The sequence below is a fragment of the Lepidothrix coronata genome, unplaced genomic scaffold, assembly GCF_001604755.1.
Source record: "Lepidothrix coronata isolate B3197 unplaced genomic scaffold, Lepidothrix_coronata-1.0 Scaffold130, whole genome shotgun sequence".
In the NCBI taxonomy this organism is placed as follows: domain Eukaryota; kingdom Metazoa; phylum Chordata; class Aves; order Passeriformes; family Pipridae; genus Lepidothrix; species Lepidothrix coronata.
In genome coordinates this window covers 1668044-1691600 of record NW_016690310.1, presented here as the reverse complement: position 1 = coordinate 1691600, position 23557 = coordinate 1668044, and the positions used below count along the sequence as shown (strand labels likewise).

General features: G+C 39.5%; 1 protein-coding gene across 2 annotated transcripts in view; it reads right to left on the bottom strand.

The window, feature by feature from the left end:
• Positions 1-1045: 1045 nt before the first annotated feature.
• SLC6A5 (solute carrier family 6 member 5) overlaps positions 1046-23557 on the bottom strand; it is a 32574-nt gene continuing 10062 nt past the window's right edge. The window contains exons 10-17 of one of the 2 annotated variants that reach the window (XR_001876729.1): positions 22218-22342; positions 18351-18463; positions 17925-18056; positions 16602-16701; positions 11547-11647; positions 8454-8621; positions 5786-6185; positions 1046-5068 (exon numbers count right to left, since the gene is read on the bottom strand). Coding sequence is in view for 1 of the 2 variants with exons in the window: in XM_017826818.1 (XP_017682307.1) it covers positions 6030-6185; positions 8454-8621; positions 11547-11647; positions 16602-16701; positions 17925-18056; positions 18351-18463; positions 22218-22342 (895 nt within the window). In the remaining variant the exon portion in view is untranslated. Of the gene's footprint in view, positions 6186-8453; positions 8622-11546; positions 11648-16601; positions 16702-17924; positions 18057-18350; positions 18464-22217; positions 22343-23557 lie in introns of both variants that reach the window. The other variant, XM_017826818.1, reaches the window with a different exon arrangement.

Genomic DNA, 23557 nt, shown 5'->3' with positions numbered 1-23557 from the left:
ATGCCATAGTGCTTAATGGTGACAGCAAACAACTGTCTTTTACTCCTAAAAATCGATGTGTTGTATCATTGACTTACAGGGGTTGACTTTGGGTATTTGACAAATTCCATGTGCCTCAGTTTTTCTTCCTGAAAAGGGGATTAATTACACTTACCTGTCTCTCAGGACTCTGATGATGCTTGCTGGCAACTTCAGACTTCTCTGAGATGCAGTACATCTGTATGTATAATATGAAAAGAATGACTGGAGTCACTGGGTCCTGCCACTCCCTTTGCCCACACATACACATTTCAGAGAAATGCAAGTTTAAAGGCAGAACAAAGTACTTTTTTGGAGGAGAACTGATTACCAGAACTGGTGAAACAATCCTGTCTTCACGATCAACCCTTGCCTGAAATCATTGCCTTGTCCATATTTGATGCCACATTGTGACATCGTGCTTCAGATGCTGTATTTGGGAGTAGTTTCTCTAAAGGTTGTGTCTGGCAACAGTGAAACAGGTTGCATCAGTACAATTCCCATAGCAGGCTGCTGGGGAAGGAAGCACCTGCTTACCAAACCAGTGTTTGTGGCACATTGCCCTCACCACACTGCAGGAATTCCACTGGAACCGTGTCCTTACATGTTCCTTCTTCACTTGCTCCTCCCTTAAGCCTCCCATTTGCATCTACAGCAGATATGAACCTCTATTGTTTTTAACAGTTTTACAACCTTTGGGATGATTGAATTCGTAGGATAAGAAAGATTTAAACAAATCCAGTCGGTCCTCTGCTAAGCAATCCATCATTCCACAAGCCACAGAGCACTCAATAGTTAAGAATCCAGCCATTTAAATGATACTTGTTTCTGGAGCTGTGCAACATCCCCATTTCCCACGAGGGCTGTTTCCAGTTGCCGCTCCATGTTTCTAACAATCAAATGGATCAATTCTGCGGATACCTTAAGGCTATGTGTTAAGTAAGAATGATGTTTGTGGCGTGTGTTGGGTGGGGAAGGAGGTGGTGGAAAAAGAAGCATTTCATTCATCAGAAAAGTTGATGTATTTTCTGTTTTAAACACTGGACATTTATTTAGAGTCTTCAGAGCCCATACATTATTGAATAATTTTAATTTATCACATCCAAATATATTAGGCAAATATATAATACAATAAATTGCATTTGTACACACAAATACAAAATTTGAGGTAGGGCCTCAAGAATAATGATTTCTGAAATTAATAACATACAGCATTATAATATGCACTACATGAGATATATACGATGCATCCTTTGTAACATAATATATCTTTTCCACATACAGCTCATGAAAAAATTATAATGATCTGGTTAGGGTACAAATCTTTATCCATAGGCAGCAGTACCCCATAGAATGCCTGTAAATATATATATATATATATTTATATATGACATTACGCAAGTAATTAAGATTTAACCCATCAGCGATGGGTCTGTAATAAAGTGCCATAGGACACAGGGCGCAAATTCTCAGCTGGTGTAAATTGTCACAGCTCCAGACAAAGCTCTGACAATTTATACCAGCCAAGCATCTACCTTACAAGCTAATACTACATAATATAAAGGACAGATAAGAACATGTTTTAGTCAATCAATAATTTTCCTAACAATGGAAGATTGCTATAAGGCAAATGGTTACCTGAAGATGTATCTAGATGCTATCGGCAAACAGAAACATTGCAAGCATAAGGTCCAGCCTGGTTCTCACATTATGTTAAACCTATCAGGAAAACCTTCTCTCTTTGGCAATAGAGTGCCTGAGGGCAGAAACCCCAATATCCCTCCCCTCCCCCCTCGAGTCATCAACCTGAGTCACTCAGGAATATCAAGCTCTGACCATTTTACAAATACCTTAAGTGCACACCATTCAACTCCAAACCAAGAAACAAGTGACTCTTACAACAGTTTTATAGCACAACAGAGAAGCTTTCTGGGATGCCAGCTGTCAAAAGCTCTGCTGCCTACAACCCACAATCCCTACAAGTCCATCCTTGATTGCAAGAAGAAGTGGAGCTGCAGAATAAGAAACCAATAGGAAAACCAATGACTGCCATACATAAGCAATTGCTTTAACACAGGCAACAAGAAATCATATTATCCATACAACTGTACATAACAAACAGACCAAAGGTATTTAAAATCAAGCAGGTGTTGGAATTTGATGGTAAGAGACAGTCACACAGCGTATCAGAAGCAATGATCTTCAGTGTGGAGGCACGTCTAATGCGGTCAGTGGAGCAGAACCTAACCAAAAGACTACTTTGACTCAATTGAAACATTATATAAAGACAATCCAAGTCTTTCTCAATTAAATGTCATTTTGTTAAACCCTTCTTTTGGAAACAAAGTGCTGCCTTGTCTAGCTGAAACACAGGTTTTGAAAATTGCATATTAAAAACACTAGGAAGACCCCAAAGAATTTGAAGATGGCAAGCATTTGCATTAGGTATAATCTTTAATGCATACAATAATGCATCTCAGCTCATCCAGAAACTCAATTTCAAAGAAAAAAATATGCATTATAATTTCACCAAATTTAAACATTTTTTACTCACAAGATAGATAGATCTGCAAGTACGTACATCACATTTTTACTAGTATGGCTTTTTCCCCTCCTTTTTTTTTTTAAAGATCTTTACTGGTATGTTATTAGTTACTAAATTTATTTTTAGAAAATTATCAAAGTACATGCAAACTTTTCCTAGAATATGGTAAATGAAGTGCATTCCCAAACTTCAAGATTACTTCCATTTAAAGAAGACACTGCTGGTTAATTTAATCTCAACTCTCAGATTTGGCCAGTAAAATACTTTTTTAAAAAGCCTGATGTGACAAAAAAAAAACCACCTGCTTTTAACAGACAGTGAAAACTTCACATCTTCTGTGATTTTTGTACGCATTTCTCCCCCTTCTCCAAAGGTTTTTGCAAGCCTAGTAATGGGGTCAAAGCTGAAGATAAAGATCAGCTGGAAAAAAAATCACTATCATCTGTTTACTGAGTTTCAAAGTCAAGCCTAATCCTGCGCTAATGACTTACCAGGCACAGGAACAACATCTAAATTAAAAAGCAAGCAGATTAATTACATAAATCATGGAAAGCAATTCAATTGCAATTTCATATGCATTCTGGTTTGGTAATCCAAGCCAAAAGATATCATACCCCAGCAGTACTCCTTCAAATGATAACTCTTTCATAATTCATGTAGACAGTAACTGACATCCTTATACTGAGGTAATTTTATTGCAATTAGTTAATCCCGGTTTGTCTTGAGACAAGCTAATAAGTGAAAGGATTCAGTACTCTTAAACTGTTTGAGTGTGTTTTCTTCTTTCAAAAGAGGACCAAACCTGTGGATACTTGTTGTTTTTCAATCACAGTAGTGAAGATAAACTGGCTTGGACTCCAAAAATCAAACCAAGATGCTAAGGAATATTGGCCAAGAGAGGCCTAAAGCGATTTGTCCTGACAAAAAAAGCCTAATTTCTACTAGAGGTACTGACTTCAAAACACAGAATCCTTAGCTTCCTTTCTACACCCAGGCAAGGTCTCTCAGCCTCACCTAGACATGGGGACCAAATTTTCAGCTCATCTTTCTGGACCTTCATGAGATCAGACAGAGCATGGCTTCCGAAACCCGCCTCTGTCAGGAAAATAAAAGCCAGAAGCAAGAATAACAAGTCATTTATTAAAACAGCAGGCGAAGCTGAAACAAGGGGGCACAGCTTTAAGGCAGAGAAGCTCAAAGGAGGGTCCTGTCCTGCTGCTGTGTGAGACAGGGACCAGAAAGAGCCCGTGGAGTGGAGATTCGGGGGGTCAGCGTAAAATGTTGCAGAATTTGCCCTCCCTTCCCTAGGTGACAACCCCTGACAGCGCTTCAGTTGTTCTGCATGAGGATTAAAGGTCTCCAGCAGTGCCTAGAACTGGCAACACTAATTGCCCCATGAAAGAGGAAGTTCAGCAAAATGATTAATATATTTAATATACATATATATATACACACACACACAGAGAAAAGAAGTTAACAATTTGTGAAAGTGTTACTTTAAGGTTTAGTTTTTTGTTTTCTTCAACTGGATGAAACAACACACCTACTGATCTACGGACACACATGAATGGAGGATTTACCTGAGACCCTGCAATATGAAGACAGACCGACAAAAGAACAGGATAGAAACAGTCCCCTGAAAGGAAAGAACATTTACAGGCTACTACAGTAGCGTCTGGGGAGGGAAAAAAACTGGATAAACTACTCTAAGCTCATCATCTCTACACTGATTGATAAGATATTTATAGGGACATAAAACATCACTAGTACACACTACATGAACACTGATCACTGTTAAAAAATATCATATATGTATGTATAGGATATAACAAGATAATAAAGATTACCATTTTGCCAATTATTGAAGATATATTTTTCTCCCTCATTCTAGTGCATTTACAATAAGTTGGGCTAATTTTCTATTTAGGTAAATAAATGTACTCTTAAAAAGCTCTATTTTTCACTCTGCCCAATAGGTAACAAAACTATTTTAATCTAGTATTCATATCACTGCTTATATCTGATTTCTAAAATATAATGCTTTAGAATGTCCTACTGCTATGCAATGTTATAATGGCCATCTACTAGATTGTCCTCTCACCTCAATCCTTGCATTTTGTATATCTAAGGTTGCAACCGTGTGGATGACTGCAGTGGTTAATTATTGTGGATTTTGGTTTTTTTGTCTAATGAAAATGTTTTAGTGTAAAGAAAACCCCTATTCACATTTCAGAGAGAATACTGCTTCGAAGAATTTATGTGCTATGTATATAATATATAGACCAGTGGGGTCCTGCTATTTCCCCTTTGGTTGAAAGAGAAGAATACATCATCTGAAGGTTATAGGTTATATAAAGATGTTTATAGGCAAATGAACAGGGAGTCACAAAGTTGAACAGCACATCTAACTTCTAATAACTGTTTTCAGGTGGTAACTAGACTACACTTACCACTGTAAGAATACAAAGTTAGGCACAAATTATATGATGGCTTCTTGAGGAGATACTGTAAACAAAAGCAGAGAAACAAGGAAAATTATGTTCAGAGTACTGAAGTGAGTAAAAACACAGTTGCACTTCTTGTAGAACAAGTTTTCAGACACACTGTAAAACTCAGGCATTTCTAATTGAAGTGACAGATATCAAATTATTGAAAGAAACATATGACAGTACTTTAAACAGTGATGCCCATACACCTCATTCTGGCACTATTTCCAAACCATTTCTAGACTCAAATGCGCTTTAGTCCCAGTCTCAATTGACTAGTTTTTTTTTAATTTTGTTCTTATTTTTCTACCTGAAAAGATTAAATGGATTATCATGTTTCTGTTCTGACCCCACATATTAATTCCTGGTGTGCTGTTCACACAGTCTCCATTTGTTTACGTAACATAACAATCCCTCAAAGATGGTATAAATTATAAAAGAAGTGAGCAGACATGATGGGGCAAGGTCTGCTGTCAGCATAGAAAAAGCAACCCCACTTTTCACAGGAGCCGTATGCTGGATTTACACCAGGACTACAAGAGATCCCCTTCTTTGCTCACTTCCAGCCCATCTGAGGGCTGAACCTTCCTTTGAATACACTGGTAGCAAAATCCTAGTCCCATCATAGCCACCTGTTATGAGGATGCTTGTGGGAAATGGGTCAAATCCTGCACATTGTTTCCTTTAAAGATTTTTCAATTCAGTTTTGTTTATTCCTACATCACTGGTATATCACCTGTCACACGCTGTGGTTTTGCTGTTTCACTGGGTACAGAACATCTCACGAGCATCACCTACACCTGGAAGTGGTCTAGCTAGGTCTTCCCTATAGCATGCAACAGTAAATCCTACTTTCCTAGACAACCACTTCCAGGCACTGTGGAAAAGAAAAGAAGAAACGGTGGGGGAACAAAATGGAAAAAAAGAAAAACGTATCAGAAAAGGCTGACAATGTTATTGCCACCCATTACTAATAATTATTAGCATTGTGTCCCCAGTTCCATATCCTTCACTGGCAGTTTAAGTCCCAGGGAGGAGGTTCCCAGTGGATCAATCATGTTCATGTAGCGTTCACCGCGGTGCTTGGCCAAGAACGGACCCCAGTCAGGCTGTGGGGAGCACACCAGCTTGAGTCGCTGCCACATGGGGGAGAGAAAAGAGAGTCTCATTTGATGTTATAGAGTAGAATTACAATGCAGAAGAAACAAGGATAAGCTCATTTAAGATTATTGATGATGGCCCTGCAATGCTCAGCGTTTGTTTTGCACAAAGTTTTCAAGATTAATAGAGGATAAGGTGCCCAGATTTTAATTATGCATTCTCCCCCACACCATATGAGGGGAGCTCAGAACCACTGCTACAGATTGCAAAGCTCTCTTACTGAAGGACATGTGCACAATTACTTAGCCCAATGGTCTAAGCACTGGGTAACTGCATTAAAATAATTGGATTTCTGTTTAGCATATTTCCCAAAAGTATACAGATGACCAAAAAGTAGTACATCACTATGAATGAACAAAGATTTTAATTTTGAGATGTTTCATTTCTATCTGCAGGAAAAAGAAAGAGGAGAATGCTAACCTGGCAAACAACAAAAATTTTCTAATCTTTCCGCTGATTTCCTTATTGAATATATAATTTGATCGGTGCATTCAGAGATAAAAGGGAAAGAAAACATATTTCTGATGACTTAAGAGGGAACAATTATATGTTTATTACCTAATAAAGTGGATCAGACCTCTCTATCAGTTATTTTAATCTCTGCTTAATTACCAGTTTGCAACTCTTACCTCCCAAATCAACCATAATAATTTTATGCAACAGACCCTGTATTGAGGAAATACCAGGCTACAGCTGAAATAGCTTCAGCAAAAGCCCCTTCAAAACAGATCCAACTCTTGGGTGTTCCTTTGGGTGCACAACTGGAGGGACAGTAAGAAAAGCACCCTAGTTTTGAGGCAATATATACGCCAGTGTGACACATTAGAAGTTTTGAAGGAGAACAATTTTCTCAGTGAGAGGAGCTCATGAGACAATGAACAAGTAAATCTAATTCCACATTAGCTCATTCTCAAAAGGAGTAGTTGTCTCCTGACCTGTGCACTCCAATGTGCTCTACACAAGGGCTGAATGGCCCTTTAGAGAAGTGTGACCTGCTACAAACCATGTGCCTGGATGCCTTCCCTGGGGTGTCCCACCACTATGAAAATTCCTCTCCCATGAAATTCTTTTGCTCTATGGGAAGCAGAGTCTTGGTCTTTTCCCTTAGGCATGTGTAGTGTGGCATATTGAGAGACCAAAAAGATGATGCTCTTTTAGTACACTTTCTCTCCTTTTCATTTTTGAAGCATAAAACAGCCCCGATGGGTTTTGCAGGAAAGCTGAACTGCAAAAGCGGCTACGGAAAGGGGAGAGAGCGTCTGTTCCTTCTCCCAGGGAGAGAACAGCACAAGCAGCATGCAGTGACAGGAAGACAGAGCTGAGAAAGCCTCAAAGACCTCAAATAAGAGCATTGAGCTTCCTCTGAAGACATGGTGAGGGCAATAAAGGGATGAAATGCCGATATGAGAAAGGCATTGCTGTACCACACCCTGCAAAGAACCAAGGAGCCTACAGGAAAGGGACAGGGTATGATGGGGGTGGCAGGCACAGACAAGGCACAGAGATGGAGAGCAGAAGGTGACCACCACATTTCTGGAGCAGTGGGGGGAAGTGTCAGGAATCTGATTTGCAAAATAAACAGGTTAAGCAGGGTAAAAATAAAGTGCCAGCTGGAATTATTCTAAGCCCAGGTGCCAGGAGGGATCAGCTTATTCAAGAAAATAAAGAGATGAAGAAGGGTAAAGCAAAGATTGCCAGCTAGGTTTTATAATGAGTAGTTTGAGATGTAGAGCGGGAGGTCTCTTCATATATTTTATTCCTGCGAGTGGCACAACCTCCTGAAGCACATCCTGGATGACTCCAGAACCCAACCATCCCACACTTTGCAAACAGGCAGCTCCTGATTGACATCTCCTAGTGCTGATTGCCAGGGTGCCTGCAGCACAATACACACCAGCAGTTGGTGCTTCTTACGTCTCTACACTGCTTTTGCAAAAAGGCCAACAAAGCTAGAACAGCTTTCTCCCAGTAAAGCCATACCAGGATTCATGAAATTTGTAACCCCTTCTAGATTTAAAAAAAAAAAAAAAAAATCACTCCACAGTTTAGGAGCATTTTGTTGAGGAGTGAGGAATAGGTCTACAATTTAAATCAACCGAGCATCTCTTTGCAACACAATAACCAGTTTACCATAAAGTAATCTTAGCACTATTAGACATTCAATATCACAAAAATCAATGTAAAATAAAAGAGACAGTCTCCTGTGACTGCATTTGTAAAGAGCAAAAAGGCAGAAGAATTACCTCAATGAATTTGCCTGGGGCTAGATGCATTTTTATCACAAACATAACTGGGATCCAGATGACTGAGCAGGCCAGCATCAGCCACCCGAGCACCATGGACCAGCCAGGGTAGTGGTAAGCTCCGTAAGTCATCGGCTCCCACTGGTAAAAGCTGAAGCAGAGGATGAACTGGAAACAAGAAAGGAAAACAAATATGTTTGAATAAGCAAAACAAGCCTGCTATGCAACAAACGGTAGGTATCCACACACAGAGTTGGAATATATGGAATACGGATAAAAGCGCATACACCTAAGGCAGGGCACTGCCACAAGCTATAATAAACAGCTCAGAGCCTGAATCTAATGAGTTCCAAGGAAATCCTGCAAAATCCCACAAAAATCACTGTATTTGTGCCAGAAGAATTGAAATTAGAATCTTCTCCCTGGAGTAATGTGCTTTATTACATGGTCTATTGGCAGTTTTACCTAATGTGATTATGCTAAGTTACTCCATTTCACTTACTGTATGAACAGCAATACATCTGCTTACATTTGTGCATAATTCAGTAACTTTTGGGAAATGCCTGTGCTTGCAATAATTGCACACAGAAGATTTATAGAAGTATAACTAGGTGAAGGCACATATAAAAATGATCAGTTTTTATTTCCAGAGATGTGGAGTCTAATGAAAGTCTAATATTAGGCTGTTCAAATGTATCAAATATTAGCTTTACAGAAGCAATAATAGAAAAGAATTTATTGCTCGAGTTTGCTTTGTCTGTTTCCATTGCATAAAAATTGAATTATGACTGATCAGTGTCAATTTATTTCTCACTGCAAGTTCACTATATATTGCATTTGGAGAGAACAACAACAGAACATGCAAGTTTGGAAAACAAACACAGTCAGTTCAGATTTGTTTTCCTTAAGAAACAACATAATTTTTAGTGGAAGGTGTCCCTACCCATGGCAGGGGGCTTGAAACTAGGTGTTCTGTAAGGGCCCTCCCAACCCAAACCATTCTGTGATTATATGACTTGTAGGAACTATTCAGCACTGCTGTGAAATGATGAGTTTTTAAAACTCTACACAAATACTGATATCTTGCTGCATATGTGGTCCAGGCTTGAAGACTTCCAGGTGGAAGCACATGCTCTCAAACAGCAAATGCTGGTAAACGAAGGCTTTGTTGTTTTGTGCTGATTTACCAAGCTGAAAGCTTTTAAAATGGTTGAAGTAATTATTTCATTCTTGTGCCCAAAAAAAAAAAAATTATGTGCAATCACAGATTGCACCTGCACTTGGGCTAAAACATAAAAGAAACACTCTGATGGAAATCTTAGATATAGTTATTAGATTTGGACTATAAATCTAGGCAGTAACTGTAGATATAGTTATTAGACTTGGAGAAAACACGCAGAGCAATGGCAAAATTGAGAATGTGACGTCCTTTTTGGCTGAACGGAGACCTAAATGCGAAGTGAGTATTAAGTAAATTCGAAGGAAGGTGTTTGAAGGGAGGTGGGAATAAAAACCAAGGGAAAGGAAGAACAGCAGCAAACCAAACACGCTCCCATCTGCTTCGGGAGCTGCTTTCCCTGCCCCGGCCGCCGCTGGCCCACAGCGCCACCTGCGGGCACCGCGGGGAAGCGCCGCGCTCGGCCCGGGCCGGGAGGGGCTTCGGCTCCCGGGGGCCACATTCCTTCATTGCCTCGGCTCGGAAGGGTTTGGAAACAACCCTTTTTCCAACAGACCCTTCTTCCTTCGGCTTTTTTTCTAGTTTTTTTCTTTTTTTTTTTCTTTTTATTTCCTCTTTCCCCCTTTTTCCTCATTCCCCTCTTTTTATTTCCTCTTTCCCCCTTTTTCCTCATTCCCCTCTTTTTATTTCCTCTTTCCCCCTTTTTCCTCATTCCCCTCTTTTTATTTCCTCTTTCCCCCTTTTTCCTCATTCCCCTCTTTTTATTTCCTCTTTCCCCCTTTTTCCTCATTCCCCTCTTTTTATTTCCTCTTTCCCCCTTTTTCCTCATTCCCCTCTTTTTATTTCCTCTTTCCCCCTTTTTCCTCATTCCCCTCTTTTTATTTCCTCTTTCCCCCTTTTTCCTCATTCCCCTCTTTTTATTTCCTCTTTCCCCCTTTTTCCTCATTCCCCTCTTTTTATTTCCTCTTCCCCCTTTTTCCTGATTTCCCCTTTTTTTATTTCCTCCTTTCCTTTTCCCTGATTTTCTTCATTTCCCGCCTTTTTATTTCCTCTTTTTCCCCTTTGTTCCCTTTTTCTTCATCCCCCCCTTTTTTCTTCCTCTTTTCCCTTTTATCCCCTTTTTCTCATTTCCCCCTTTTTCTTCCACTTTTCCCCTCTTCCCCTTTTCTCCCCCTTTTTTTCTTCCTCTTTGCTCCTCTTCCCCCTCTTTTCATTTTTTCATCATTCCCCCAACTCTTTTCTTCCTCTTTCCCCATCTTTTTTTCTTTTCCTCCTCTTGTTCCCTCTTTCTCCTCTTTTCCCACCTTCTCTCCCCCTTTTTTCACCTCTTTTCTCCTCTTTTCCCTCTTTCTCCCCCGTTTCTCCCTTTTTCCACCCCTTTTTTCCTTTTTTCATTTGTTTTCTTTTTTCCCCTAGAGAAACTAAAACCTTTTATATTTCTTATCCAGAATGCACCTATTTCCACCTTTGCAACAGTACCTCCACCTTTGCAGCTAAAACTCTGTCACTCAAATTTCTATCTCTGCCTTTCCAAATCATCTCTCCTGGATTAGTTCATGACTCAATAAAATGGCTTTTCCCTCACCCAACCTGACAGCAGACAGGAGGATCATGACCTTTCCTTTCCCTATACGTACACACACGTGTACATACACTATGCAATAATGTGCCACGGGACCGTTTTGCAGGGACAGGAAAGGCCACCAGCATGTGGAAACTCATCACCCCTCTCCACCAAAAATAGCATTACTTACACTCTGTTCCTATTACATACACATGTAAGAACACAAGCATTTATGTTTAATTAGCTGCATTCAAGTTCTAATTACTACCACCTAGAAACATCATGAATGATGAACAAACAACAACAAAACTCTTTGGAGAAGACATTAAATTATTTTTCTTTTTTTGCTTACTGTTAAAATAGTCGGGGTCACAAATGCCCAACAGACTCTCCAGAATTTACTTGGCTGGAATCCAATCATCATTTCTATATCTTCACAAAATCTTTGCAATCCTGTAAACAGCAAATGTAGAAGCAATTAGGTGTGAAAGAAACCAACTGCAATTTGCAACAGAGCTCTGGTGCCCTCCCTTGTGCCTAATTACGAAAACACTCCGATTTGTTGGTTGAAAACTTCCGTGGAGAATCCAACTACACAGTAAAAAATGGGACTAATGTGGTGGGAACCATTCCAATAAAATATTTACTTTTTGAGGATTAAAGAAAAATTGAGCTTTTACATAGAGGTCAGGTGTTTGGTTAAAGCGTTAATAGTATGTACAGGGTAGCTACAATTATTTGTATAATTATTTGTAGATTTGTTTTATTTCACTATGAAGACTAGTCTTATTAATATCTGTACACCTGCTTTAGCACAGACAATATTTGAGCTTCTCTATACCTGCTACATGACTGGATTACAACTGTGTCCCTCAGCATTGAAACTGATGATGTCCTGTTATTTTTCAACTGATACCTGAATGATACTTAGAATTATTAGAGAGCACCTGTAAATATTTTAAATTATATTCAATGTTGTTTGAACAAACAGATTAACAGACGTGCTATTTCTTCAGATTATTGTATTGACTGAATCGCTAAAGCTACTTGAGTTAATCAAATATGCAAGATTGGAAAATGGTATTTCAGCCGTCTCTGCAGCTCCTTTCCCAGCAATGCCATGTGGGTGGAAAAAGTGTGCTGGCCAGGAGCTGATATTATTCCCTGTTAGTTATTAGTAATTTAGATATTAGTAATTTATCAAAAAATAATAAAAACAAATTTGAAATTGATTCTAGCTTTTCTAATTACAATAAGAAGAGAGAGGCCTGGGGTCCAAGCCTAAGCTCATCTGCCACATAAATGTTTAAAATTTGGGCCAATTTTATCTAAATTTTATAAAGCATTTTATCTAACTTTCATGATGTGGGGACAGCTTAAATATTGGAGAAAAGGCACTGAGTAGGGTAAGAAATGCTTGAACAAAAGTAATATACTATTTCATGTTCTTATTAGACACTGCAGGGTATAAGAAGGGATAATCCTCAGGCTTGATGCATCTAATTTGGAAGCCTTTCTGTTGATATCAAGGAGAAATAAATCTAACCACCTGACTGTTCCAAGAATCAAGAAGGTAAAAAAATAGCAATGGTTCATTATTCAGTGTCTTCTGATGCAGCTTGAAGAAAGCAACAGGGCTGGGTGGTGTTTGGGCAGCCCTAAAGACCCAACTCAGGCAGATAGCATGTGAGAGAGAAGCTCAAGAACCAGGTTATGATAACAACAGAGAAGGAAAAGCCAGAAATTAAACAGTGGGATGGTACTGCAAGAACTGAATTTAGGGAAAAGGAAAAAATTACAACCTGCAGCAGATGTAAGCTTAAAAAACTAAGCCAAGGTGACCCAGATGTCACATTTTTTCAGTGACTGTAGTTTCTCTCCCTCTCTCCCTCTTCTCTACTGACTACAGCAAATTTGCTTTTTCAGAAAGCCTCTTCTCTGTAAAATACATGTAATTTTTATTACCCATGGAATCACTACTTCAGCACCAGTCTGAATCATGGTGTCCTTCTCTATTTTGTAATAGAAGTTTGTATGTCTGGGCCAAATATAACCTCCAAGGTCATTATGTGACAGACCTGAAAGGATATTTTTGCTGCAACTGAACAATTTGCCCCTGTGTTTTATTTACCTGCAGCGAGCTGTGAGGGAGATTCTCACACAGCAGCCAGTCATGTGCTGTGCTGGAGACAAAGTTCATTTTAAACTAATTGCAGCAGCACAAGATACAGGCTGATGGGTCTTTCCACCAAGTTTAAATCTCATTTAAAGTCTCTACTCCAGCCACACTTGCTGCTGCAAAGAAGGGATACCTAACTGAGAGTTACCAGGGGCTTCTGCCTCCAGAATTCGTGTGAGCTTCATGTAAATCTGCACAGACTTGCTTCAAACTCCAATTAAAAAAATCAGTTCCTTCTTGGAATCTTCAGCAGATATTCACAGTTTAAGGCACTTTTAAATATTAGCAGTTCAGAAGTCAAATGCATGGAAGCAGATACAGGGATTACACAGTACTTATCTCTTTCCAGTGAAAGTTCCACAGAAAAATGAGAGGAATGCTTTGGTTAACAGAACACTGATTTATTACTTTTTTTAAATCCTAGTAAATCTGGTCTCCCTCTCAGATCAGTCAGGCCTGCTGAATAACTTTGGGAAATAAACAGTACATGATATTCCATATCTGATTTCCCCCTCCCTAAAGTAGAATGATGTATTCACAAGTGCTGCAGATATAAAAGCCATTTAAAAAGGAGCCTGCAAACGCAGTCAGACAACTACTTTGTTATTCTGCTGCAGGTAAAATGTTCAAAATCACTAATGTCTCTTACAAACACACTGCAGCAGTTACCACTCACTCTTACAACAAACCTTCTCAAAAAAACAGACAGTCAAAAAACAGGTCTAGAAGGAGCACAAAGTTACAGTCATACATTTTCAGCTTTTGACAATGTTTTGCTCAAACACAAGGATTTTTGTCTTTAGCCTCACGTTACAAAATGCAACAGCGGGAATTATGCTGATGATTAAATTAATACCCCCAGCTCTTAGCTGTTCTTTACCAACCATGCATCATAATCTAAATAACTGGAGAACAAACATTTCTACCAGCATGGGAAATAAAAAGCTGCATTTGGTTGGTTTGTGGAGCACTGACTCTATTGAAAAAATAAGTGATTACAAGGAAATAACCAAGTGTGTCCCTTTTTAATTTAAAAATCTCAACAAGCTCAGCAAGCAGAACATGTAACAAGAACTAAAGACAAATTTATTTCATCATGAAAGCGCCTGCCACTATTGTGCCAACCTGCTTGCCATGAAGAGTACAAGTACACAGAGAAAGGTGTCAGTGGAGTGTAAAACAGCAGTTGTCAGAGCTTGAAAATATATTATGTCAATTTTAAGCACTGCTTGAAGGAATATAACCAGAGCAGCAGCTTTGCTTGTATTTACAACACACAAATCACAAATGTACAGGATGTACTCCTATGAACAGTCCTTACAAAAGTAGCTTTAACACAGTAGAAGTAGCTCTGGTACATTAGTCAAGCAGATAATGATTGTAAAGTAAATCTTTCCTTTGTCATTTAAAAGATTGGAACCTCCTTAGTCCAGCAAAAGGTTAATTACAGGGAATAATCTTTGAAATAGTTTATAGCAAAGGCTTTACCCAGATCTGTTGATGAACAACCAGTTGGCACAGAAAGTATGGAAAGAATAATTTGTAATTTGTCGGTTCTTTTCCACATCTGATTACAATGAAGTAACATCTAACTAAAAAAAAACTTTTTCCTTTATTCAAGTCCTTCCTTTGCAATGCTATAACTGTTTGAATATTGGTTTATATTTTTTATTAAAGTTAGTGTTTTAAGGGACACCGAATTTGCTGTGCAAAGCAGACACAAGCCAGAGCAATTTTTTGCTTCCAAGCCTAATAAAATGTCATTCCACAAAGGCAGGTTTGCAGTGCTTCTGCCACACAGTGTTCAGAGGAGGAACAGAACCAGTACCTGCTTCCTACTAGCTTCATCCTTGTTTAAAAACATACACAACAAAGAAACTTTACAGAATTAAGTAGTTTTTAAAATATTAAAAGCATTCAAGCATTACAGCATCATTCAGGCATGCTCTCAACAAACTGAGGAGGAGAAGAAAGGCAAAAAGAAAACCCAACAAACCCTTATATTCTTCTTGAGCATCCTCACTTATCTCTTACGAAATTGTATTGATTTTAGAGAAGCTGGGTTTCATTTCACTTCTAAGCCAACTCTAATCAAATTACTTACATTCCAGGGGGATAAAAAACCCGCAAGAATTTTGATTAACCAGAAGACGACCGGTCAAAATCAACTCTTCTCTCTGTATTTTGAATTTTTCCATCATATTCTGTAACAATAGTCATGTCTGACTTAGCTTCGAACCACTCAGGCCTGCTCACTGGATTAGGTGTCAGTGGAGATAAAATACACTGCTGTATTTCCATGAAATTAGAGAAAACAAGAAAGGGCTGATTCCCTGTCCTGTCTAGAATGTTTATGTCTCAAGCAAGAGCAACAAATTCTGCATTTGCTGAATTTTGTACTATTTTTTTAAAGCACTTAAGTTACAGAGTAGACTCCGCAACACAGATAGATGTAAGTATTCAGTGCACGGGACTAGGTCATGCTGCTATATGTGCACCTTCAACACAACATCTGGGATTTTTATGCCCAGCTGATATAAACTGGGCATAAAACTGATACATAATTCATTCTTGCACACAGCAACAGCAGAAACAGCCTTATCTTTGTCACTTTTCACACTTTTGCTTCCCCTTTTGCTTTTGAAGGCAAGTGTGAACTGGCAACACTACACTCCAGACACAAGTTAATCACCTGGTATGTAGGGAGATCTTCACATTTCCAAGACTCAGTCTCCTGAAAACACATCCTGAAAGCTTGGAAGCACATCACCAGCTGGTATCAACTGTTGTAGCTACAGCAGCATCATGGTAATTGCACTGCTTTATACCAACTGAGGATCTTCCTCACAATTCATGTACATCAGCATGGATCAATATAACTGCTGTTACCACCAGGGATAATAAGTCACTCTGAGAAGCTGCATAGTCTTGAGTCTGTGTTATGAACAGATAGTGTCACTAACTGCTTAGTCTCTTCTTAGACTCATCTCTAAGCATTGGCTTTAAGCTATTGATGGAAAAGGACTTGAGACTTTTGGGTCTTCTGAATACATTTATTTGAAGGTATCCTATAGTAATGAGGTCCTATCATTCTTTGTCCAAAATAAGAGAACTTCGAGGCTTTTTATTAAAAAAAAAAAAAATACTCCTTTCCCTAAGAACTTCACTTTATCATATGCTAAAATGTTACTTCGACATAGGCTGTCCAGTAACAGTATTTTTTCTTACCGTAGATATAGGAAACTCCAACGAGCTCGAAGATGGCAATAATGACAAGAGAGTAAGAAGCTGCATAAGTGTCCACAAGCTGTAACATATACATTCCACCCTAAGGAAAAAGAGATAAAAGAGCCATCACTTGTGGCATTGAGGTAGGCAGAGCGGAGAGGAACAGGAGCCAAGTCAGCATCCAAACATCGACCAGACTCAGGCTCGTGCTGCACTACAGTTCCTTCCTTCTGGCTGAATGAATATCAAATCCAACAGGAAAAAGGCAGATGGTACCCCTGATTCTGGTAGCCAACACAGCTTGGGAAGACTTCGGCTTCAGTCCTTTAAGACTGAACCGCCATCAGACCTTCCATTTGTAGTGTCTCTAACCCATAATACTACATGAAAAGCAAAATCACCTTTGAAACCAGAAACCCTAATAACGAGTCCAATTCATCTATTTGGAAAGGATATGTTGTCCTATCTCCAGGGCAGAGGTTAAGCAGCATAATTCAAGTGAAGGAAGGACTGAATCCATCCCAGGCTTTAGAACAGTGAAGCTGGGCTGGTAGGGGATGAGGTAAGGGGAGAGAGAAAGGGAAGAAAAAGGAGGGAAAAGTAGTAAAATTTTGTGCATCTTGTCTTGAAATTGCTGAGTTTATAATGTTGGAGGTATTAGTGGAGAGAAGACACTGAAGATTATCAATGGTAGAAGGGAATTCCATTGTCAACTGCTCGGTTTGCCAAGACTGTCAGTATATGTCTAATCGTGGAGGAAAGGCACCCCAAACAGGTTGCATGTTTATATGACATACAAAGTTACAGTATTTTCCTTAATTCATAGAATGGGTTGAGTTGGGAGGGACTTTAAAGATGATCTTGTTCCAACCTCCCTGCCATGGGCAGGGACATCTTCCACTGGAGCAGGTTGCTCAAAGCCCTGTCCAACCTGATCTTGGACACTTTCAGGGATGGGGCAGCCACAGTTTCTCTGGGCAATCTGTGCCGGGGCCTCACCACCCTCACAGGAAATAATTTCTTCCTAATACCTAAACTAAACCTGTCTTCTGTCAGTGTAGATTGAATACCTAGTTTACATTACTACTTTGAAGATGTTTGACTAGGGAGAATTTTAAAAATCTGATTCCCAGAAAGATTTGAACAGCAGAGTCTTATAAGTGTATCTCAGTCAGAGCATCCATTAAAAAAAAAGGCTTTCAGATTCACCCTGTGTCATATGTGGCAGAACTCAGCTACATCTTTTGCAACTTGTGAAGGAGGAAAACGGCCACCAGAGGGGGATTGGGGACAGACGGTGGTGCTCAAAGGCAGTGTTATTACCTGAGTGATCATAGGAAATCCCATGATGAAAAAGGACACGCAGCACCCAAGAGTGAACAGTGCCTTGTGCGTACGTAAGTACTTGGGGAACTCATCTGAAACAGAGGTCACAATAGTCTCGATAGTGGCAAACTGGAAGACAAAATTAAAGGATTCATTTCAGTGCACACAGTGTACACAAAGTGGTCCAGCTAGATGTAAAAGAAAATAAGAGAGCATTTTGAATCCTAGGGAGCATTTTGAATCCTAAGTGTTAAATGCTCAGATGTGAACACCAAAGCTCTGCCCAAATGATTTCAGCATTGATGGCCTTACTTCTTTTCTCTCTTTGGAAACTGGTTCACTGCCCGCATGGAAAATAGCAATTAACCTCATGGTCCCCCAGACAAACAAATAGGAAAAGAGTGGGACACAAAAGCAGTTTACCATGGTGTCTAATCCAAGAGTTAGAAGCATCAAAAAGAATATTATGGCCCAGAAGGGAGAGAGAGGAAGCCTCGTTAAGGCTTCTGGGTAAACCACAAAAGCAATTCCAGGACCTAGAAACAAGAAAAATAAAGGTTATCAGGTTCAGTCTCTCTTATTTAGAGAAAGATCTAAGCATCACAGAATTTAGCCTCACCTGATTAATCTCTATTTTCACCGTAAGATTCAAATCACTCATTTGCTCCTACTTTCCAAGTAGAATAATATGCAATGAATATACCAATATACTGGACCAAACAAATTTTAAAAATCAGCAGCAGTTGCATACTGCAGCTATGTTTCTGTTCTGCTCTGTGATCAAATTCCTGCCAACTACCAATCCAGCCCTAGGTCAACATGGCAAACACCCACAGCCTCAGTGCTGCCTCAAGGATGAATGGAAAAGCAAAAATCCTTCTTTAACTCATCAGCTCACAGCCAAATGAGAAGCAGAGAACAAAAAAGATGGCCAGACGTGATACCAGACACAAGGTAAAAACTACTGTGAATCTAAAAAAATCCACAAGAAAACCTGAAATAATGCAGAGCACAAAAAATAAGGAGCTGGGGTTTTTTAAAGCATTAAACAGGAGTTTCCCGTTCTTTTTTGTTTGATATATTGGGCTTTAATTTCTGTCAACTGTAAAGGAAAAGCATTTTTACAAGTGTGCTCAGAGTTGATCGGGAGCAAAGGCTGCAGGAATGCAGTGTCAACATTACAGTAGATGGCACTTCTTCTCTATTCATCCCAGCTAAAGGAATTCCCACTTCCAACACTCGGAAAGGTATTTCCTGCCAGGCGAGATACAAATGAGAGCCAAGTTGTACTGATGCCTCATGGCAAGAGAATGGGCTCCCCACTCACTCTGTCCTGGCTATTTCTGATCTAATCATTGCACCCCAGTTCCTCCAGCTCCACAGCTGCTTCTGTTCAAGAGACAACTGCTATTTGCTCACGTACTGAGGAAAACACAATTTTAGCAGCACGTCACATCATCTCCTCAGGCAACATGTGGAGTGTTTGGGGTTCCTTCTGAACAAAAGGCAAATACAAGACTTAGCAACACAGTACAAAAAAAGACAAACCCAACACTGTACGTGACTCAGTGTTGCTGCCTTTAAAATGTGCTGCAGAAAAAATGACCTTTTGAAATAAGAAGGGGCAGGTAGAACTACTATATATTTACAAGCACTTCTTTCACCTCTTGATTAAATATTTCTTCTTGATTATTAGAGACAAGGGCTCTCTTTACAGCAGATTCCTGCATGTGAAAGTTTAATTAAGTCTCAGAATAATGAGTTCCCATTAATCCCACTTTCAGGAAAAGTTAAATTAGAGAATATTAAACTGCACATCTTTCCATGTCGACCCCTCATAACTCTCCGAAATAACATGAGTCAGCCACAGGTCAACAGTCACAGAGAGGCTGGCTCACATCCTTTCCATCTTTGGAGACTTAGGTGGGTATGAACTCTCTCTAAAAGTCTATTAAAGACAGGAAAACTCCAAATATTTTATATGTGTTAAAATTTAAAAAGTCCAATGACCTTGAACTTTCATTTTAAATTACTAACATTTTTCAACTGTGCTATATTCTGAATCAGACAGTAGGACAAAAAGAGATTGTTCTGTCTCTCCCTCCATGGTAAGTGTTTTATTTGTTCATCAGATAGATTAGCTTTTCCTGAAAAGAGGATTCTAAATGAAAAAACATACTATGTTTTTCAGATTAATATTTTAAGAGAAAAAAAAAAGGAAAAAACCCTTCCTATTTCCATTAACATTTTCATTCAAGGTTTTGAAAACTTGAAGGGAGATTATGTTTCATCATCATTTTGGCTTTTTTCTCTTTCACTGCAAAAAAAAAAATACAACTTTAGAACATAAAAAAACTATAGGCAAGGACAAGAGCTGGTTCCTTTCCCCACTTCTTGAGTCTGCTTCTTAATTATGGTAATTCAGTGCACTACCTCAGTCCACAATTATCCCTAATCTTCGCACTCTTCCTACTACAAAGTCATCTATTACTTCACTGAATTTTGTTTCCCTCTGTCATGGAGAGCAGCAAGGCCTCACCCCTGTGAAATAATTTTAAATGGCCTAAGCAGGATCTTACAAACACACTCACAGCCCTACAATAAGCTTGTCTTGTGACAGCTATTTCCACATCCCCTGGAACAGCTGCTGAGACAGCTGGGAACAGAGAGCTCCAGCCTGGGACTCAAAGACCACCAGCCAGAAAAGGGTTTTTGGTCTCCTGTGCTAAATTTTACACCATCTCCAGGGAGATGCGTGAACCAGCTGAACCAAGTGTTTCCTCCACCACCAGTCCTGTCTCTCCATCCCACCTCTGTCCATCTCTTTGGAGCTTCCACTGCAGCTCCACTCAGGCACGGCTTCTTTAACTCTAATTCCTTACAAATAATTTTGGTGAGTGCAGTGTGGTTTAGCTTTTGGGGTTTGGTTTGCTTGTTTGTTTGTTCCAGAATGGAGGTAAAGTCTAAAATAAAAATACTGATGTAAACATTACTCCTAAAAACACCTGGCCTCACATGGAGTTTTTCAAAAATAACAGTCTCATCTGTCCAGAAAATTGGGAAAAAATTTAACTTTTCTGTTGCCACTAGTGACTGGCAAACCAAAAAGAAGAGATGAGGCACTGAATACTGAATTGACATTACACTAGCCTGCAAGTTCAGTATCCCCTACTACTTGCTGTCAAGAAACAGTTTATCAGCTGACCATTATTCATTTCATACTATGAAATTCTCCTCTCAGACCCTATATCCCTCTATATCATCCCTCTAAAATGATTGTCAAAATTTGATAGGATTATAACTTCTCTGAATCTTAGCCCAAAAACTCTTCCTTTCCTATTTGCTGCTTCTTATAGCAAAGTAGGCTCAAGAGAGTAAGTCCTGTGAGGAGTGACTGAGGGAGCTGGGATTGTTGATCCTGGCAAAGAAGAGACTTAGGGGAGATCTGATTGCTCTCTACAACTCCCTGAAAGGAGGTTGTAGCCAGTTGGGGATTGGCCTTTTCTCCTGGGCAACCAGTGACAGGATAACACAGTCTCAAGCTGTGCCAGGGGAGGCTCAGACTGGACATCAGGAGGAATTTTTTCACTGAAGGGGTTGTTAAACATTGGGAGGGGCTGCCCAGGGAGGTGGTGAAGTCACCATCCCTGGAAGCGTTCAAGAAACAACTGGCACTTAGAGCTATGGTTTAGTTGGCATAGTGGTCTTCAGCTCTGCTAATTAGGACCTTTCAGATCCCTTCTTATAACCATCTCATTTCATTACTGAAGATTTTCTAATCAGTTCTTCAGAAATGTTTTACTTCCCCATGGAGGCATCTCCTTTCTTCCCACAGTTCAGAAGCTCAATCCACCTTTCACACCATATTTCTCCCATCTTCTACACTACAAAGGCCATCTCCCTCCCATCTAAAATTCCCACCAACAGAAACAACTTTTACCTTGAAGAGGATTTGACAAACAACAGCAAAGACAGATGAAAAGACCAATAATCCCTCAGACTATGAGAAGGGACCATCCCACACTACCCTTCATCAGTCATTTACACAAAGATTTAAAATGAGTCTCAGCTTCCTTCCTTCTCTTACCAAACAAGTCATAAAGAGGTTTCAAGCAAGATATTGACTTACCAGTGTACCTTCTCCTGTACAGAAATTCCTACATGTGGTTTACTAATCCACAGCAGTTTGAAGTCATTATTCCCTCCTCCAGTATCAATGTCATCATTAATAACAGAGCTGAAGGTGCTACCAGGTGCCTGCCTAAGTAACAAAATGCCAGTGTACCCTACCTTGGTCTGCCACAGCTTCAATATTCACTTTGAGTTCATTTGCCATGAAGCCAATAACTGAGAAGATGACAAAGCCTGCAAATATACTTGTGGCACTGTTGGTACATGTGACTATCAATGTGTCCCTGAAAAGAAAAAAAACAAGAAGCTATGACACCTTGTTGGGATACATGCAAGGAGGGGTTTGTACATATTTCAGGAGTCTCTCATGAGCACACACATCTGTGGGAATGCTGGTGAAGGCACACTTTTATACTTATCAGGTGCATTTGATGCTGATCAGAGAGCACAGGAGTCTTCATATCAGCTGTGCAAGTTCTCATCACCCACGTGCCATGTAGGAACCAGAAGCTGTGCAGGAGGACAAGCATTTCTGCTCTTGGCCTCTCCAAAGATGATGACGTGATTGGTAACACATTTTTTAACTCTTTGCCTCATAAGCATATCTGCTCACTATATTACATATGGACTAACTACCACTATCCAGGTAAGACAGGTTTTGTCCTGTATCCTTCTTGCATTTATACATAAAATTCCAGGGTTTAGCTTTCTGTACCTTGCAGAACTCACTCAAACACCTTCCCATCTTCAGAGGATTCCTTGGTACATTTTCCCACTGTTGATATTGTTAAGTGAATCTCAAGCAATCTATACCTGAATGTCTTACTATGCTGGAAATGTCAAGACACGTGACTTGAGAGGAAACCAGCCCTCATGAACCCCATCCATAGTTATTACATTCCTGATAGGATTTTTTTTTTTAACAATATGTGTGTCCAGAGGACTTCCCCATAAACTACTACAACTTAGGAAAAATAGGTCACTCACTTTCAATGTTTGGGGTTTTTATGTTGGTTAGAAACATTGCTAAATTAATACTGAAATTAAGCATGATGTTTCTCCCTTTTTTCCCCCCTGATATTCTGATTGTATTCATTCATCAACCAAAAATCAAAGGCCAGAAATATAATTTTCAAAAATAGGAGCCAAAGGATTTCTGTGTGGGAGTTACTGAATATGCAGCACCGTCACTTTTCAACAATATTTTGGGACAATTATATTAAATTACTTTTTGAGCACTACTAAAAAGGTTTTTAAATTCCTTTTGCAAAGAAAGGTGGATCAGGATTTTAAAGTTAAGTACTCTGTACTTAGAAGTCATAGGATAAGGCAGTCAAAATCCCAAGGAGTGTATGCTTTACGGTCTTGAGTTGGAAAGTTATTTCCCCTTGAGTTGGAAAGTTATTTCCCCTTGAGTTGGAAAAGTTATTAAGCCTCCTCTTGGGACAGTTCCTGTGATGCTGCTGAATGTCCTGAATCAGCACCTCCATCACTGCAGG